The sequence below is a fragment of the Actinia tenebrosa genome, unplaced genomic scaffold (assembly GCF_029948245.1).
Source record: "Actinia tenebrosa isolate PJP-AT-01 unplaced genomic scaffold, QUT_ActTen_1.0 PGA_scaffold4__44_contigs__length_22323623, whole genome shotgun sequence".
Lineage (NCBI taxonomy): Eukaryota > Metazoa > Cnidaria > Anthozoa > Actiniaria > Actiniidae > Actinia > Actinia tenebrosa.
Window position 1 is genome coordinate 17,534,821 of NW_028292581.1, and position 18,562 is coordinate 17,553,382.

General features: G+C 38.1%; 2 protein-coding genes across 2 annotated transcripts in view; one reads left to right on the forward strand and one right to left on the reverse strand.

Annotated features, from left to right (window-relative positions):
- Positions 1–799: 799 nt before the first annotated feature.
- LOC116306197 (uncharacterized) lies at positions 800–14,897 on the forward strand. The gene is made up of 18 exons (XM_031716250.2): positions 800–1,098; positions 1,238–1,848; positions 3,822–3,972; positions 4,989–7,557; positions 7,829–8,070; positions 8,307–8,353; positions 8,467–8,617; positions 9,152–9,226; positions 9,601–9,678; positions 9,800–9,883; positions 9,996–10,061; positions 10,622–10,701; positions 11,002–11,116; positions 12,079–12,237; positions 12,929–13,030; positions 13,363–13,491; positions 13,791–13,833; positions 14,159–14,897. Exons 1-18 carry the CDS (start codon positions 1,051–1,053, stop codon positions 14,332–14,334), a joined length of 4,926 nt encoding a protein of 1,641 aa, XP_031572110.2. The 5' UTR covers positions 800–1,050; the 3' UTR covers positions 14,335–14,897.
- An 828-nt stretch (positions 14,898–15,725) lies between these two features.
- Positions 15,726–18,562, reverse strand: part of LOC116306212 (dnaJ homolog subfamily C member 13) — a 76,944-nt gene continuing 74,107 nt past the window's right edge. The window contains exons 72-73 of the mRNA XM_089037291.1: positions 17,919–18,059; positions 15,726–17,606 (exon numbers count right to left, since the gene is read on the reverse strand). Of these exons, the coding sequence (XP_088893417.1) occupies positions 17,400–17,606; positions 17,919–18,059 (348 nt within the window). The 3' untranslated portion in view covers positions 15,726–17,399. The remainder of the gene's footprint in view (positions 17,607–17,918; positions 18,060–18,562) is intronic.

The following is an 18,562-nucleotide window of genomic DNA, read 5'->3' on the forward strand; positions in this document are numbered from 1 at the left end:
AGGTTTAAAAAAGGCTTTATTCATTGTTGTTTACATTTCTTTTGAGATCTCTTAATACCCAACTGATGTGTAGGCGTACTTCTTAAAATCTAGTTGTAATTCTCTATGGCTTTATTTGTTTGTTTGTCTCCAAGTACATTTTTAAAGCAGCAACTAATCTTGTAGTTCAGAGCTGTTCAGAGCTTAGCAAGTTGTCTCTAAAGTGTCTAACTGGTGTGTCGTTTTTGATGCTCAAAAGGGATCTTTAGGCCAATTATTACAAAATCGTGTACAATAACTTATTCCAGATTAGATTTTAAGCCCTTTTGCAACGACTATATTTCTTTATTATCTTAATCCCAACTTAATTATTTTTATTGCGCCAAACTGCACTGGGGTCTCGCAAGCTTATGCGCCATTTTTTATTACAAAGACCTGGTTGCCATATCCAGTTTTTTTATTTTCGTACATTGGTTAAACACGGCTTTGCATAGCTTTCTGTTTTTGAGTCAGAATTAATTTTAGAAAATCATCTTGCAATATTGAATGTTGTAGCTCTTTTTTCGTCTTTATGCCTCCAAAAAATATATCTATAAAGCGTTTGTACAAGAGTATACGGGATAAAGGTCGTCACATCAGAGTAAAAAGATTCACAAACGACCTCGTTAATTTGAAAATTCATTACATGGGATTTGCAGTTGATTGGTTTGTATGGCGACTTGTCGTTTAATTCACTTTTATCAAATACGGGGGTGTTACATTAGAAATCTTATATGTCAATCAACTTATGGAAATCAGCTTTATTCACGTATGACAGAAAGACTCCGAAGTAATTTTTTAGCGGGATTAGGGCTTCCTGAAAAACTTAGAAGAACCTATATAGTAGAATGTCGCCAAATTCCCAGAATGCTAAGCCGAATAACCTAAAGAACTAGATCAAAGAAGTAAACTTAGAAGTTTGAAAAACTTACCAACAATGGTTCTAAAGAACGACGTTGACATATTGTCTACAAAGCAGAAACTAGACGTGTTGCTAGAGAAAGATTGTGTGTTTTGGGAATAGCGAAAGAAATGTCCACGAGTTTCGAACATGGCACAGATTGCTTTGAGGTCGAAGCGGTAAGTTTGGTAAACTTTTGCGCCAGCAAAACTAGTATAGGTTGAGTTGAACTTAATTAGTCTTTAACTTTGATTCGAGTTATTCGTCTTGTGTGTTTACTTTAGAACTAATGCTAATTTGTACGTTTTATTTTCGTAGTTTCTACACAGAAATGAATTTTCAAAGCTTTTCAAGGTTCGACACAAAGCGACCGGACACATTTACTGTATGGAAGTTGTCCCAAAGAGAAACGACTTCCAAGGACCAATAAATTCAAGAGTCCAGGAAGCTAGCGATGGCTTGTCAAAATTCTGGGTTAATTTAAAGTTTACTTTTCAAACCAATTCTAAATTGTATTACATCCTTGAATACATTGGCGAAAGGACTTTGGGTTCTGTGTACGAAAATAATGGCCCATTCACTGAAGACTTAGTGATATTTTATGCCAGTGAGATTGTGGTTGCCTTGGATGAGATACACTCTCATGGTTTACTTTATGGAGAACTAGACTTGGAAAAAGTATTATTAGATAAAACTGGACATATAGTTTTATGGAGAAACTTCTGTGGAAAGAAATATTGGACTCGAAGAGAATGTCTGTGCAGTTTGAACGGATTTAGAAGAGGTATTCCATGTGAAAATTCACATGAGAAAATCTCAGAGCGCGAAAGCAAAATTGATTTTCAACTTCTTGGTCTGATCGTGCTTCAATTGTTTTCACAAGAGAAGATGACGAGCTTGTTTAACGATAAAACAACGAGACAGGAAAGGTACGTCAATTGTTCATACGTTCATGATTGAATAGTGGGTGAAAACAAGGTGCTAACGGCATGACTTTTTCTTAAAATTTACAAATCATTTGGCTTTTTTCACCTCTATACAATATCATAGCACACGATCACAGTAAAAAAATTTTATGTTCACCAGAAGTGCTAATAACACATCATAAATCTTGAGCTATATAAAACATATTGATTCTCAAAATTTGAAGCAAGAAAAAAAATTGTCATGGTTGTTCAAATGATTTTAATTGACAAAGGCCGGTAAACGGGGCTTTCTCGAGTCTCTTATTGCTACTAGGACGCTTGCGACCGAGGAGCAGCTATAGCTACGTATTGGCCGTTATTCTCCGCGCTAATACTCGATCCGTAAATTTTCTCCTGTATCTCGGCAAGTTAATTTAGAATCTACAAAAGAAAAAATAATTTCCTTGAAAAAGTAGAAGTATATCGCTCTGAATAAATAAATAAATAAATAATATTTCCTTAATGTTGAATAATCATTTAGTTTAGTATCTGGTTATCAAACTTAGAAACGATTCCTGTGTGCTGATCTAAATTTGCGGAGTAAGTCGAGAAATTGGAGAAAAGGAGCCAAGCCTTGAATCTAGGCCTAGGAAGCGACCATATTTACCATCACAGTTATTATGTCATTCCCTTCATTCATCCATCATCATCGTCTTTGGAATATCATTATCGTCCTCCTCCTCCTCATCATTATAATCATCCACAACAACAACATCGTCATCATCATCATCATCATTATTCATCAACCATCACTTCCATATTATCCCTCATCATCATTCGAATATCATTATCATCATCAACATACTCATCATAATCATCATTATATCACCATTATCATCATCATCAACAACAACAACTTCGTCATCATCATCATTATTCATTATCCATCATTTCCATATCACCCTCATCATCATCATCATACTCATCATATGAAAATCACCATCGTCATAATCACTGATCGGCAAAATCATCGTTATCAACATTCTTTTTTGAAAGACTGACGGTCACTGATAGTGCATCGTTTTATCCTGGTTCTTTAACGCGTAAATGACAGCGATCAGTCATGACTATTGAAGGGCACTATACACACTAATTTTTATTATTTCTAAATGAATGTTTGAGTTAAAATTTTAATGAATTAGAATCGATCAATGATGCCAAACATATAACCGGTAAACGTTTCGTTACCAAAATATTCTAAAGACTTTTGTCGTTGGGAACTCGTCTACTGACTGACTGACCTACACTTCCAATCGGATTAACCCAGTAATCTTGTACGTACCTAATTAAACTCAAAAACGAATACAGTTTGACAAGCTTAACTCCCTCGAACCAAAGGATAATTTTTAGGATTCCGTTTAGAGTAAATAAAAACAGCAAACACTAAGAAAAAGGCTATTATGAGGAAGATTTTATGACGTTAGCAGAGCTCGTGTTTTTGCAAACTTTTTAAGTGTTTGTCAAATTTGTGTTGCTCGCGGTAAAGCTTATTTACTTTCGTTTTGAGGTTCCTACGCAATCGTAAATAGCCTGAATTAAGGAAATATTTTTAATATTTGTAGCATATTTTCAGTTTTTTCATGCGTGTTTACATGAATTTAGATAAATGTTTGAGGTATTGTTATTTTTTTGTTTGTTTTGCTTTAGTTTTTCGTGTTATTTTGTTTGGGTTATTTATTTTGTTTCTGGTTTGTGCGTGTGGTTTTTAATTAAAGCAGGTATTGTGTGAATGCCACTGATCTACGCTCGTAAAATGTCCATAAAAAAACAAAAACAATTTTGGAAAAAAAATTTGAACATATTATTGAGAATCACTCAGAAATCACTCGCAAAACATAAGAAACATTTAGCTATCAAATGGTTTAGGATCTGAGCCAATCAGGAGGCGCAGAATGCACGTCTCATAAACTCTAAACCTCTCATTTTTCCGTCGATAGACTGCTTCGTCTTGACTCCAAACCTGATATCCTGCCCAGTACTTTATCGGTATTTGCTCGAGACCTGGTCACACGGCTGCTCCAGGGGCAGTTCTACAATAGTCAGCACCTCAAGAGCCATCCCTTTTTCAATGGAGTCAATTGGAAAATGGTAAGTTGATCCAGTGCCTTGAGAATCAAAAGTGTGATTTGTACAGGTAATAATATGATCATCAAAAATTCTCGATTGTGATTGGTCTGCTACTAGTTATTTATTTTTTTTGAAAGCGCTGTACAAAAAAGCGAACTCACTGTGCAAAAAAAAAAAAAAAAAAAAAAAAAAAAAGCAAAAAAGCAGATGTTTGTTCAAAACATATTTGATGGTCATACTATTAAAAGAAAATCAAATGGGTTCGAATGCAGTTTGAAAAAATATATCGCTAATCAAGATTTTCAAATTGGACTCGTCTATATCTATGGCTTCGTGTAATTTGAAAATCTTGATTTTGAACTGTACTCGTGATATTTTTTTCAGACTGTACTCGAACCCATTCGATTTCTCATACGAAGACATTACATTCAATCGTTTGTGCGATTTGACTTTTAAGGACAAAATCCAAAATTTCATTTATTTCATAGGTGGTTGGCACCGGAAAGCCCACCCCACCCTCCCATCTAAGTATGGTCCCGTAAAATAACGATAGATAGAGCTAAGATACAATGTTTTTTAAACATTCTTCGGCGAAGGAATTCGATATCTGTTCTATCCATGGACATATTATAGTTTATTTCCCAACTTAGACTCGCCAAAATCGTTTCATTCAATTTTCAGAGACAAAACAGGAATGAAGAGCAAAAACAAAAACCATAAGGCAAAATAGAGGTTTGCGTAATTGGCTTAAAACTAATGAAAATTTTCCGATAAAGAAAAACTCCCGGAAGCGCTAAAAAGCGGAACATATTGAATAAGAACAATTTCTGTTATTGTTGTGTTTTTAAATTTTGGCTTGATCAAAAAACTTTTCTCGCGTTTTAATTGGCCAGAGCGTCGGAGATCGTTTCACAGTTATTGGTAATGTACGATTCTCAATCTGTACGGTGAGATTTTTTTCTATCGATTCTAAGTAAGGACTTTTAGCCTTTTCCGTAATTTTTTTCTTATAGTTCTTTTGATTTCTCTGTCCAAAGGTCAAGGCACGGTTAACAACTCCCCCCACTATCACAAAGAAGATACTTCACCCTCCTCGGCTTCGTAAGACCAGCAGTGAAGCGTATATACGACCACAGACTCCCGTATCGGTCAACGACGACTACCTGTCCCCTCCCTACCAAGTACGTCCATCGTCGACACCATTAGACTACTCCAACACAAGGGGCGCCTTCACCGACGCCTCACTAGGAACACCATACACACGGTACACCCCTCATGCAGCTCCTCCTCGACTCCGTAGCACCCTCTCCTCCCCTGATTTGACCTCATTTGGACAGGACATGTGTGGCAGCCAATGGACACGTGATCAGTACGGTTACCGTACGGGAATCCAACGGAACTATCCCGTTCACTCGTATGGCGAATTTTCTCCCGCGGGATCACCGAGGACTTGCTGTGGGCTTTCCCACTCGTTGTCTGATCTCACCAACGTTGATGATTATGAGGCCTACAAGCCTCCGTCTCATTCGTATGGTCGACGGCGGAGATCGTCTCTGACAGATCTGACGCTAGGCGGGAGATATGGTTCATATACACCACCTCCACCTCTCACAACACATCACTCATTCCCACCAAGGAATAGTGAATACATAGAAAGAATAAACATGAGGCCTGCCAATCATGAACATTATGATCATAGGAGAGTTCATGGACAAGCTAAAAATGGTCATACGTTGCCTAGCAACGATTATATTGACAGGCAACACTTGGAGTCGCGCCAAACACAGAATTATCCTTTTTATAAAAATGAGGATTATGGCAGAGGAGATCTTGGTCGTTACTCCAACGAAGACTTTCGATTCGGAGGCTGCAGGCTGCATCGTAATTCATCGTCTTTCGATCTTCGTTCGATTGATATAGTCCAAGATTCCCCAAGGGAAACCTATAGCCGAACGTCCAGCGAAAATTATCGGGAAAGCTTCGGAGGGTTTTCGTCTCTACAGCGAAGTCGTTCGTGTTCGGATTTGAATGCTTCGGATAACGAGGAAAGCAGAGGGAATATCAATCCGGCTTCTTCAACGAGTGAGAGAAGACAACATTATCCTTTAGCTCAAATACCCATTCCTTCTTTCGAGGAATTCAAGCGTAGAAACTCTACTCAAAGCATAGAAGAAGATCTGAAAGGTTTGGGACAGACTAAATACGATGAATTTCTACCATCAAATGCTTATAAAAACGAAAAAAGCGACGTAAATAGCGAGAAGAAAGTCTTAACTAAAGATAAAATTCGGTCTACTAACTTTCTAACCAGTAAATACTCGAGGGAAAGAAGAGGATCAAGAGATACTTTCAAGTCCCGAAGCGATCCCGCGGGATCTGAGCGAGGAAAAAGCACCGAAAATGTCGAAGAAAGCTACTTTTCACAGAACGATGTCATTCACAACCTGATGCTCAAGTACGGACTGTATGAGCGAAGTGAAAAGAAACGACAACCAAACAGCGCTGTAGAGAAAGAAAGAGGGCTAGAAATAAGCTCAGCAAAGACAAAAGAAGCGAATTCTCTTTCAAACAGCAAAAAAGATGCTGGCAAAAGCTTTGAAAATGATAAAAATGGCAGTCCGGAAGTCGAAAGCAGTGTTAGAAGAACAATGAGAAGTGGTCGGCGAGCATCGGCTGTTCATCACAGAGATCCTCCAAAACTGACTCATAAAAGCTATTCATCTTTAACCCCTTCAATAACATTACAATTATCAACCGAAAATGACCAAAATAAAGATACAAATAACAACTTGAAAATTAACGGTATTGAAGATAATTATAATATTTATGACAATTCAACGAATTCTAGCGTTAGAAAAGAAGAGATAAAAACCAAACTGCTCGATTCTGCAGCTCAGGGTGGACCAGAAATAACTATAGCTGATGTTTATAAGTCAACCAAGCACAGAAAATCTCTAATCCCTGACTTTGCAGACGCTCAAAGCATATTTCAAAACGATCAAGATTTGCTTGAGAAGACACAAACGAATTCGAAGAGTTCAAAAACGCTTTGGGCGGCGGCGAAAGATAGATTAAAACTAAGGAAATCTCCGAACAGTTCGCCTCGTTTAAGACGAAAAGAAAAAGACGAAGTTGAAGCTCAAAATGGAAGTAACTCTGGGCAAACGGATGGCACAAATGTAAACGCTTCGAACTCCGAAGAGAAGAAAGACAATGAACCAAGCAAGCGAAGGTTATCTCGAGAAGAACTCAATCGACTGAAATTCTCCCGAGACTTTGCAAAAGAAGACGTCCTTGCTAAAAGAAAAGTTTCAATTGATTCGTCTACTCGAGGACAACTTCGCAAAAATGGCGTCCATAGTAGTCTTCTAAGCATCACTAGTAGTTTGTATTCCACAGACCTTGATCTAGATGATAGTGGTAGCTGGCACAGCGAGTTGGATGGCAGTGAATCTAGCAGGACGAGTAATAGGAAGCGATGGGAAAGCTTTCATAGTAATGTCAGTGCTGATAGTGGCTCTGCTCATATGTATGAGTTTGAAAGCGATTCATTAGCGGCAGAAATGGAGGATGGAAATCAGGAAACTAATGATTCCAAGGAAGCAGGTAATTTGAACTCTTATATGATTTACATTACTATAACTAGTGAACAGAGTAAATGGGTTCCACTCTCCGCCAATAGAAAACCTCAACAATATAAGCCTTGGTTTAATCCAATGATATGGCACACTTACCATTCATGACACTTGAATAATGAGTTCCACTCTCCGCCAATAAAAAACCTCTACAATAGAAGCCTTGGTTTAATCCAATGACATCGCTTTGTTAAGCCACACCTAAATGACTTCAAAATTCATATGTAATTTGTCTTTTACAGAAAATAGAAAAAAGGGTGACGTAGAAGTAGCAAGAACAGATAGCGGAATTGGAGGAGACATGGGTATAGATCATAATTACAAACGCAACTGGGAAGACATTGTACTGAAGAGTTCTAGGCATTGGTCTGTAGTAGCTGCGACTGCACGTCATTGGCAAGACTTGGCCAGGAGGAATAAACAACCACAGGAAATTGCGAGCAAAAAGATGAAACATATAGCACCGGCTATTACTGAAGATATGGTAAGTAGCAGAACCAGAGGAAGGTACTATAGAGGCTTTACACCATCACGTGACGACTTTCATGTTAGATACAATCGTTTTACAGGAGGAAAAGTGCAATTCCTGAGAGCAAAGAGATTTTATTGTTTTGCCATCAAACCACTAACCACTGTTTTTGAAAAAAAATCATTGTACTATCAGAAAACCGCATTTATTTTCGTTTTCACCATTTTAAAACCTATAGTGTTGTTTTTTAGGTTGAATGTACTGATTGCCAGAAGTTCTTTGTTCCCGAAGACAAAAGGTTAGTCCGTATCTTGTATACACTCGCTTGCCGGTTAAATAGCGCTGATCATCGATCGGATGAGTGCAAGTTCTGAAACAGATTATCATTGCGTATTGTCTTCCTATTTCTAGCGGGCAGGATGTGTCAAAGGAATGCTCGAACACAACAGTCGCATCAATATGTACTAAATGCAAAAAACGAGGTGTTGAGAGGAAAGAGGCGATCATCGAGCTTGTGCAGACAGAAATTAACTACGGGAATGATTTGCAAATTCTCAAAGAGGTAACAAAAAATGACAACTTGAAAGCACTGGTCAACGGGTCAACGCTAGATTTTGCTTCTTTCACTTCGCATTTTTTTTTTTTACAGTGAAACCTCTAAATACTAAATACTAAATACTAAATACTAAAAGTAACTGATTATCCCTCTCCTTCCTATCGAATATTTTTAGTACGATGACGAACCACTGCCGTGGAATATTTTTGCAAATTATTTTATTATAAAAAAAGCTAGATTGCAAGCTCCATAACACTTTTTAAGGGTAATACCGCTGATCGCTCGTCCCTGTCTCCATTCCCCATTCCTGGTTATTCCCCATTCCCCATTCCCTGTTTTAGTAAAGTCCGTAATATACGGTGTCCGTAATATAGAGGTGTCCGTAATATAGAGGTGTCTCAAATATAGAAGTGTTCGCAATATAGAGGCGTCCGTAGCCGTAGATCGGGTCCCAGATATTTTCGATGAATATTTTCATATTTCTCCGCTACCACCATTTCTAGTGCCTGTACTTCATCACTCATATCTTTCTATTTACAGGAGTTTTATAGTCCACTGCAGTCGGGAGGTATCCTTCAGCCCGATAACTTGGCCGATATCTTCTTGAATCTACAGGTACTTAACCAGAAACAGTAGATATTTACTGAATCTTTCAATCAAGTACATTTAGTATATCTGTCTTTAATCTAGCTTTGGTAAATTTTAAATCAAGAGGACGTGATTTACTAGAAAGAGATTTGTCAAGAAAAAAGTTGAATATTCCGGAACATCGTACAAAAGAAATGTATGGCTGTTACACGTTTCAACCCCCTTGTTATGAGTTTCTGACGTAACCTAACGTCTCCTTCCTTACAGCTAAAAATATAAGAAACAAAGGTGGTGTAGTGGTAGTGCACGAGCTTGCCTCTCGAGTTCCTGAACTGCGCATCATATGATCAGATTTTGCATATTGGATCTTTTTTCTTGATTGTCTTCCTTGATTCTTACAGGAGTTGGTTGAAGTGAGCACCAAGTTTTCACGTCGCCTTCAGAATGGTCTAGAAGTTTCGGTATCCAAGGGAGACGAGGTCAGTCAATCTATGAAGTAAATGTTCTGAGAAAATTGGTTTACTAATCGAATCCAGCCAGTGCCGTGCCGTTTTTTATTTTTCCATAACCCGATCTTTTTTCCTTTTTTTTATTTGATAGGAATTCTCTGACGTCAATGTTGGTAGTATTTTCCTGGAAAGTGTTGATCTTTTCCAGTCATACGAGATTTATTGCTCAAAACAGGTACAGTTCGTCATTTCCTCTCTTCTAATATGGCGATTCAATTTCAACTCGTTCTCTGCATTTTGTTAACCAAATGCTTCTGAACTTCATTATTTTGTTTGCTTTTTTTCAGAACTCTGCATCAGTTCTTCTCGAATCTTTACAAAAGAAGAACGAGTTACTGAAGATCTTCTTAAATGTAAGAATGTTTGCCATCTTATTCCATCTCATGAGTCAGCTTTTTTCACCTCAAACAACAGTTTGTACCGTTAGCAAAGAAAACTTTCCTATAAAAGGTTGTCATGTATAAACCTCTTGGGCATAATGTTTTACCATAATGGTTTCCCATTTCAAACCACGCGTCATTCCCTTGAGTATCATTTCTTTGTTTAACGGTTGCGTATGAGAGGACACATGAATATTGATACAACTCAAACAAATAATCTCATTCTTTATCAAATTGAGCTGATCCTCGCAGTATATCAAGCAACTTATGCAGCTGCAAATTGAAAGGGAACGGGATTTGAACCTGTGCCTTGGTGATTCCGGTGCCATGCTCTAACCATGCACTGAGCTACCAAGTCTCATATGAGACTTACAAGGACACATAATATGAGTTTATCGGCCCGATAAGGGTATGACACGTGGTTCGAAATGGAAAAACATTACGTCGAAAGTAGAGAATTTTATAAATACTTACAAACTTGTTTTTGAGTATGAACTCATTAAGGGTTTATTTGCCATTGTATCTATATATAGGTCACATGCAGAGAAAACCCCAAGTGCCGTAAGATGGACCTCAACTCTTTCCTCTTGGCTCCTGTACAAAGAATCATGAAGTGAGTACAATGAACACGATATACTCCATTAGCCATTCCTAGATTGAGAAGAAACTGGGTCGAGATGGTATTGCAGTGCATTGTGGGTCTGTTTTAGGGGACGAATTCGACGCCATCTTGGAAACTAAATATGTTCCTTAAAACAGCCCAAAAAATGCCAACTCGTCTTCAAACTCTAGTCCTGTGAATTCAATCATTGAACAAATGAATGTCAGTGGACAAGTGGCTAACTCTATCGAGATGCTACCGTTAAAATGACATCTTGAATACCTCTAACGTTTTTTATTGTTGGTGTTATAGATATCCTTTGCTTTTGAGTCGCATTCGCAAATCAACCCCTCGTCGTAACTCGGACAGAGAAAAACTGATGCAAGCACAAAAGAAGATTGAAGATCAGCTCAGTAGGATCAATGCTGTATGTAGAAGTGCTAGCCATTATCCTCCCATTCATCCATCCATCCATCCATCCATCCATCCATCCATCCATCCATCCATCCATCCATCCATCCATCCATCCATCCATCCATCCATCCCTCCTTCCATTCATTCATTTAGTAGTCCATGTTCTTTCTTTCGTTTACCATTGCTACCAATACATTTATGTCGTATTTTCTTTTCTCCATTCCTTTGTCCCATCCTATTCCATCCAAACATATTTCTCTATCCATCCATTCATTCTATCCACTCATCCCGTCTCACCTCCATTTATTACGATATAGAGAGGATATTACATGGGCGCGTGGAGATACGAATTTTATCTTCGAGTGTTCAATTGATATCTAAATTGAACACGAGAAGATAAAATTCGTATCTCCAAGCGGCCATGTAATGTTCTCACAGTGTCTATTATATAGATATCGATAAAACTTAAATAAAACAAAAGCTCAAAAATTCTTGATTAAAATACGTTACTATGTCAACAGCAATATCTTCACGTGTGAAAGACATGGTATCTTCCACTGGTGAAAGATATCAAGTTTTCGACACCAGAGAAAACCTGGTATTTCATCGATATCTATATAATAAATCTTTCTATTGTTTCCATCCCGTCCATCCATTTCATTCACACGCCTATTAGTAATGACAATGATATCTATTTTACATAGCGCCGGCTCTTTTCCATATGCATATGATCAAAGGTACTTTACAATGAATTGTGAACGAGAGTTGGTTAGTATGAGATGTAGGCACTGAGGGTTGTCACTGCCAGGGTTTCTTCATACGTCCTCAGTGGTTCTTTTGCGTCATTCCATTATTGGTTGGTAATGATGAAGTGGCTATCACTGGCTATCCTTCGACCAAATCACTCACATAACCGTACTCATACTTTCTTCCATATAAGTGCAAACATTGAATTACTGATTTTATCTTCCTCAGCTGAATTCTTCTGTCGAAACGAAGCAGCGTCGATACCGGGGCAGTAGTCATCTCGGGAGGTCAGACTCGTTAGACAAACTCCAGATGAAAAAGATGGCAAGTGATATCCTCAACTGGACCTTGAGTGAATTACACTTATTGATGCATGGGGTTTTCGAGGTGAGTTGTCGTTCTTCGCTAAGCACCTTGCTCTAAATTGGGCCTCGGGCTTCCTGCGCTGATCCAGCGCTAGGGACAAGTGTTCTGGTCCAGTAAATCTAGATTTTTTTTTCAAAAACAAAACAGTTGTCCAAGCAGTAGGGTCATCCGTAGACTTACTGACTGTGTAACTTACTACTAGCTCAGTGAGTTCAACAATCTCTCGCTTCGCTCCAATGAAAGACTTGGGGGGAGAGATGTTCACTTGGGGCCTAGAGTCTACTGAGGTCGTCCGTCCTCATATAAAACAGCACGAAAATTCAGATTTTTTTTTTGATTACCTCCATCGCTAGTATCTTTATATCGGAAGCTCAGCTATTACTGATCATCAAAAGTCATACTTTATGTGTCAGAGTTTGGCAAATCAAACAGATAGCAAAACGAACCTCAAGCTTTGCATGCGACGCGGTATTATCATCATACACAGACGAATTTCCTTTTTCTTGCTGTTTAATGCGAATGTGAGCTAGAAACATAAGCAAGAAGTAACAAAAATATTTCACATAGCAGACATTTTGATTAGGATTTTATTATTATTATTAATTTTTACTTAAAAGAAAAATCCCCCCTCCCCTCCCCCCTATTATTCTTGCATTCAAGATCTTTAGAACCAAGGTCTAAGTATCCACGTACATGTTTGTTGTTTCTTCAGGTTGTGATTTACGAGTTTGCATCGTCGGGAGGATGGAATCGTCGCGGTGGTAAAAGAGCCGCTGATGTGTTTATGCTCTTCTGCGTACGAGGACTTTCAGAGGTAAACAACATGAAAACATGCCTGAAAATGAATTTATGACTCTGTAATAATAGATTAGATAATCAACTTAGTCAACCCAGCAATAATAATAATAATATTAAAGCAGAATAATGATAAAGATGAGTGTTTTGGGAATCCTGTAGACGCGCGCGGAGATTGAATCGCTTAAACGGCTCCAATCTACGCGCGGCCACAGGAATCCCAAAACGATTTCTTTTACTGAGCTTGCAGTCTAAATGACGCGGGCTGTGGAGGAGACTAAAAAAGCCTATGAGTGCTTGTATTCTTTAGGACGATAATAACAATATAACTCGTATTTTCTATAATTTCAGCTTAAAACAATTGATTCAGACGAAGACAACACGTTGGAAGAGCCGTTCTTTCCTTCTGATAGCGAGGCGACAGATGCAGCACTTGTCATGCTTAGGAAGAAAATGAATGGGAAATACACTCTGTTTAAGGTACAGGATCACATCAATAGAGTAAAATAGAAGGAAATACACTCTGTTTAAGGTATAGGATTACACCAATAGAGTAAAATAGTAATAAAATAAAATAAGATAAAATACGAAATATATTTAAAAGTCTAGACTCTAGATTCCTCTTCAGTGTCTCTTACTCATTGGATCATCGATATCGTTGAGTCACTTTGAAATTTAAAAATGCTGTTTTACATTTATCCTGTTTACGACATAGTTAATGGAGATTAACTATGGTTTACGAAGATGATTCGATTAATTGGAGATATTTTTCTTCGCAGGAGCCGCTATCACTTGACACCTGTATCATATGTAAAGACTCTGGTGAGTTACATGCTCTTATCGGATCATGTCATATATCTGATGACCTCTGATCGGATCCCGAATTACGCGCTATTTTTTATCGAAATCCCGCGTCCCCCCATATATTTTATTTATTAATGTTTTTTATGCTTTTCCGGGAAAGCAAATCCCACATCCCAGACATTGAATTCGGCAATTCCCGAGTCACGGCGCCCGATGCCAGCATCCCGGATCCGAAGCTATATCTTACCTATTTTTATTCTCTTGGGAATGCCCGCAAGATGCCATCGAAAATCACACCAGTGTTTAATGGAATGGAATTTAAACACTTTTTTTAAAATTTCAGAGCACAAAGATTGCTTTGAAATCATCAACATGTCACGTGAGACATACGTCTTCAAAGCAAACGGCAGCAAAGAGAGCAAAAAATGGCTGAAACATTTACGACTACAGGCCAAAGACTTGGGCATGTGGAAGAAACGAAGAAATGGTCTGCCTAATATCATGATTAAAAACATCTAAATATCGATCGTCTTCAACACAGGAAACCCAAACGAAGGAATAAAAAATGGCTGAAAGATTTACGACTGCAGGCCATAGAGTCAGGCATGTGGAAAAAACGAAGAAATGGTCTGCCTAATATCAAGATCAAAAACATCTAAATATCGATGGTGTTCACCACAGGAAGCCCAAACAAGAGAATAAAAAATGGTTGAAATATTTACGACTACAGACCAAAGACTTTTGTTAAATATGTTGATCAAAAACAAATACAAATATCAAATGCAAATATCACGTTAACCACAGGAAGCCCATGCAGGTACTTTTGTACCCAAGTCGAAGGGATGGGTTTTCTGTGTGTTAATTAAAAATAAACATGCTGTAAAGAATAATGTATTACAAAAATGACAATCAGTATTTAAGGCATGCGACTGAAATAACGTATCACAATCAAACCGGTTTCTTGTGAATAGAGGCTTTGCACAATCACGTGCTGGTGCCCATAATACAGCCGGGCTGCCTGTGGTTAGATGGCAGAATAATAAATCCCTTTGCTCTTGGGAATTAAATTTTTTCATGTAAAACGATTGCATTGTTCCTGCCATCTAACATGGCTGCCGCCACGCCTCTATTGTTGCTGGGTCTAGAGATTGACACTTCGTTCCCACCACGAGCACGGATAACTAAACAAGATGGCGGCCAAACAAGGAAGGACATTGGATAGAGAAATTAAAACCAAAGAAGTTAGTTCGCGTGAACGGAGAATAAGTTGGGTAATATCACAAAGTAAACACACCTTGACTTGGGGGAGGGGGAGGTGACTGCGGGCCCTAAAACTAAAGTTAAGTATCTATATACGGCCACTTACACGAAGAAGGCCCCTTTGCAGTACGATAATCCTTTTCTCTATGAGGAAAGAAAACAGTTCTAAGTATGGTCCCAAGCACCAGGAAGACCAGATAAATGGGCCGTAATGGTTCAACGCTCATGCTGTACACATCGAGGTACGTCACGTAGACTCAAAGAATATAGAGGACAAGCGTCGAACAAAAACATTGTACAATAATTATATTAGCTATTCCGAAGCTGTGGAAAAAAACGGGCTCGATTTGGCGAATGTTTGGGTGTTAAACAATAGGTAGTTTTCCCAATGGAATACAAATGTCCGACCAACAAACTCGAATTCATAAGATTTTTAAAATTAGTTATCAATAGTTTTTCATAATGTACCTTTAGAATGGATTGATTCTAAGACAGCCATTTACAATTTTCAGCAATCAGTGTCCATGTTCCATGCTGTATATCAAAAACATATCTTAGCTTGTCCGACATAGCAACCGTAACTAGGGAGGTAGAATAATTAAAGCGGGATGGATGTATTTCTCGCGGCCGAGTAACAGAAGACACACATATAATAAAAGTTCTGTTTATTTCATAACTAAAATACAAAATATACTATTAAACTTTTCTTTTACTACATCAATCAATCACCAAAATTTAAAAAAAAAAAAAGAATTTGCTGCATATTATTCACATTATCTAACAGGAAAAAATTTACGGAATGGAATTACGTCATTTCTGAATGAGTACTAGTAATGTCATGTCATTTTCTTCTAGCTAGTCCAAAACAAAGTAGGCATTCCAGTCAGGGAAATACAAATCCATGTTGAAATATTAACTTCAGCATACAATTGCTAAAGACTTCGCCTTTCCAAAGATGTATGGAAAATTGTACATAAAGTAATACAGTCTGTAAACCTTAATCTTGCAAAAGGAGCAAAAAAAGTTAAAGAAAAGACTGGTCTACAAAAAAAATATCATTATAATTTCAGGTATTTTATTAGGATAAGATTTCAGGATTTTTTTGAACCCTGAAACAACTTCTAGGCTGACGTAAGTCAGGCACGGCTAATTCAAGGTCGAATAGACCGTTTTCTCAAGGTTGCGTGCGCATCCAACTTGACAACCACAAAACTGAAAAACGCAAATTCAGTAAAATTGAGAAGCCAGTTTTATGTTTAAAGAGGAGAATAATCGATTTTATGAATTCTTATCGGAAAAAAAAATCCATAGCGATGTATGATAATACTCGTGTTCTGGTATCGTGGCCCGTCAAGTTCCTTTAATTTGGATGCGTACGCAACCTTGAGAAAACGGTCAATTGCAATTTAGGAACAAAAACAAAACGATTGATAAAAAGTTTACATTACTATTCAAAGGAGGTTCCAGTGCTAGCCCAGAAACCTTTGATCTAAATATCTCAGTCGGAAACACCAATACGTCACTTCAGTGTATTTTTTTCGAAATAGGAGTTTTTTTATTTTGTATGATTTTGAGTAATTCTAGGAATTTCTTTACATTTTAAATTTTCATTTCGAACGGATTAAAACTGTGACGGAATACTTTTCGTTGAATGGACTACTTCAATGATACGGCGGCCATCTTGGATCGCAAGAAGTTGTGGGACGTTCAGGGGGGAATAAAGCTATGTTACAGTAAAAACGTCGGCGCTTGCTATTAACATCTCACCACAAGAGAATGCAAAAAATGAATTAAGACGGCACATTGATCACCTTTACCCATAAAAGAAAGGCAAAAACACGAAACTCTATATATTTCCCGTCATCTTTGTTTTGTTTTGACCCCTGGCAAAATGGCCGCCGTATCGTCGAAGTAGTTCATTAACCAAATCGCTTGTTAAATCTCTTAAAAATTTGATTTGATAGTCTAACCGTAGCATTTTCCACAGTTGACTTATAAATTGTTGGGTTTCAAAACAATGGACCTTTATCTCGCGGTAGCCATGTTGAAAGAAGCCTCGCATTCAAGCGCTTCAGAAAGAGGTTACGTGTGATAAGACAAAGTTTTTCATTCTCATGGGAATAAACATAGCTGCCGTGTGATAAAGGTCCATATCTCTATGTATCAAATTCAACCGATCACCATGGCAACTAGATTTCTATGGCAACCAAGTGACTTATTTTGATTTCATATTTTCTAATCTTTATCGTGTGTACTTGCATTGACTTCAGGAGGCTCTATCTCTTAGATTTACCAGTCATAGTTTCTATGGCAACCAAGTGACGTCACGTGGCGCCGTTGGTAGTCTTGTGTTCTACAGGGGGTGGTTTACTGGTGATATTAGATGGATTGTTAGGTCCCATGGTCAGGTAACCAGCGGCTCCCATAGACCCTGTTAGATAGCCCGCGATGGGCCTGTCTGAAATGAAGAGGTCGTGTTTCTGGTCCCGGTATGACGCCCATATTGACGACGCTTCGAGAATCTTGTTTACCTGGGGAATTATGCCATACAGAGGAATAGTAAGTAGGAGTAAAACTATTGGCAATAGACCGTTTTCGAATTGGTCAAATATCGCTGTGTTCCTTGAACACAGACTCACTCAGGTCTAGCCTTATTTCAGTGCCTAAATATTCACAAATACTAACGATAAAGTAAAGAATGCACAACTTCAACAATACAAACACTTTGAAATTCCACGGACCTTGACTGAAATGCATGAATATTCAAAGAAATTCCATACGAAATCGAAGCTAATTTGAAATTGAATCATAAGTATCCATTAAAATTAGTTAGCCCCTCTTACCTCCTCGCCATGTGTCAAGTCTCTGGTCATGGCCTTCAACGCCTTGACTATCTGTGCTTTAGTAGCAGCAGGGTTCTCACTTCCTTCTAGTTTACCGTCCAGTAAATTGAGTAGATATTTCACCAAGTCGAACTTCACAGCCTAAAAAAAACCATACAACAGCATCAACAAACAGCTCTGCTCAATAGTACAATACAATTTTAACATACAATTGATGGGTTGCAACATTCCCTCTTACCTTTACTAACATGCATCACATGTGAGTAGAGTTTGTTGAGTCTCTCTCTTGATTCGAGGGTTTTCCCCCATTCGAATTTGAATTTGCTTCAGGTTTTAATCTGTGAGTTAGCCATGCCCTAACTTAGATCATCCCAGGAGTGTTTTAGAATTATATCTGTGATTTAGCCGTGTCCTGACTTAGATCAGCCCAGAGGTTGTTCAGAATATCGATAAAAACTTCAATATAAAGACTCGCGCCTCGGTAAATATTCCCCGATATTCAGTCTGCCTTCGGCGAATAGTTGTTTTAGTATTTTTGACGCAAGTGAATTTAATACATACGGAGAGAGAGTTTTGTTGTTTTTCCCCCCAAATTTTATTTATTTCTGCAAGCGGCACCAATCGACAAACGAACGTCCGCGAAG

Coding starts and splice junctions, on each gene's coding strand:
- LOC116306197 (XM_031716250.2), top strand. CDS start 1,051: ATGTCCACGAGTTTCGAACATGGCACAGATTGCTTTGAGGTCGAAGCG. Junction 7,558..7,828: donor TAATGATTCCAAGGAAGCAG/GTAATTTGAACT, acceptor TGTCTTTTACAG/AAAATAGAAAAAAGGGTGAC. Junction 10,062..10,621: donor TACTGAAGATCTTCTTAAAT/GTAAGAATGTTT, acceptor ATCTATATATAG/GTCACATGCAGAGAAAACCC.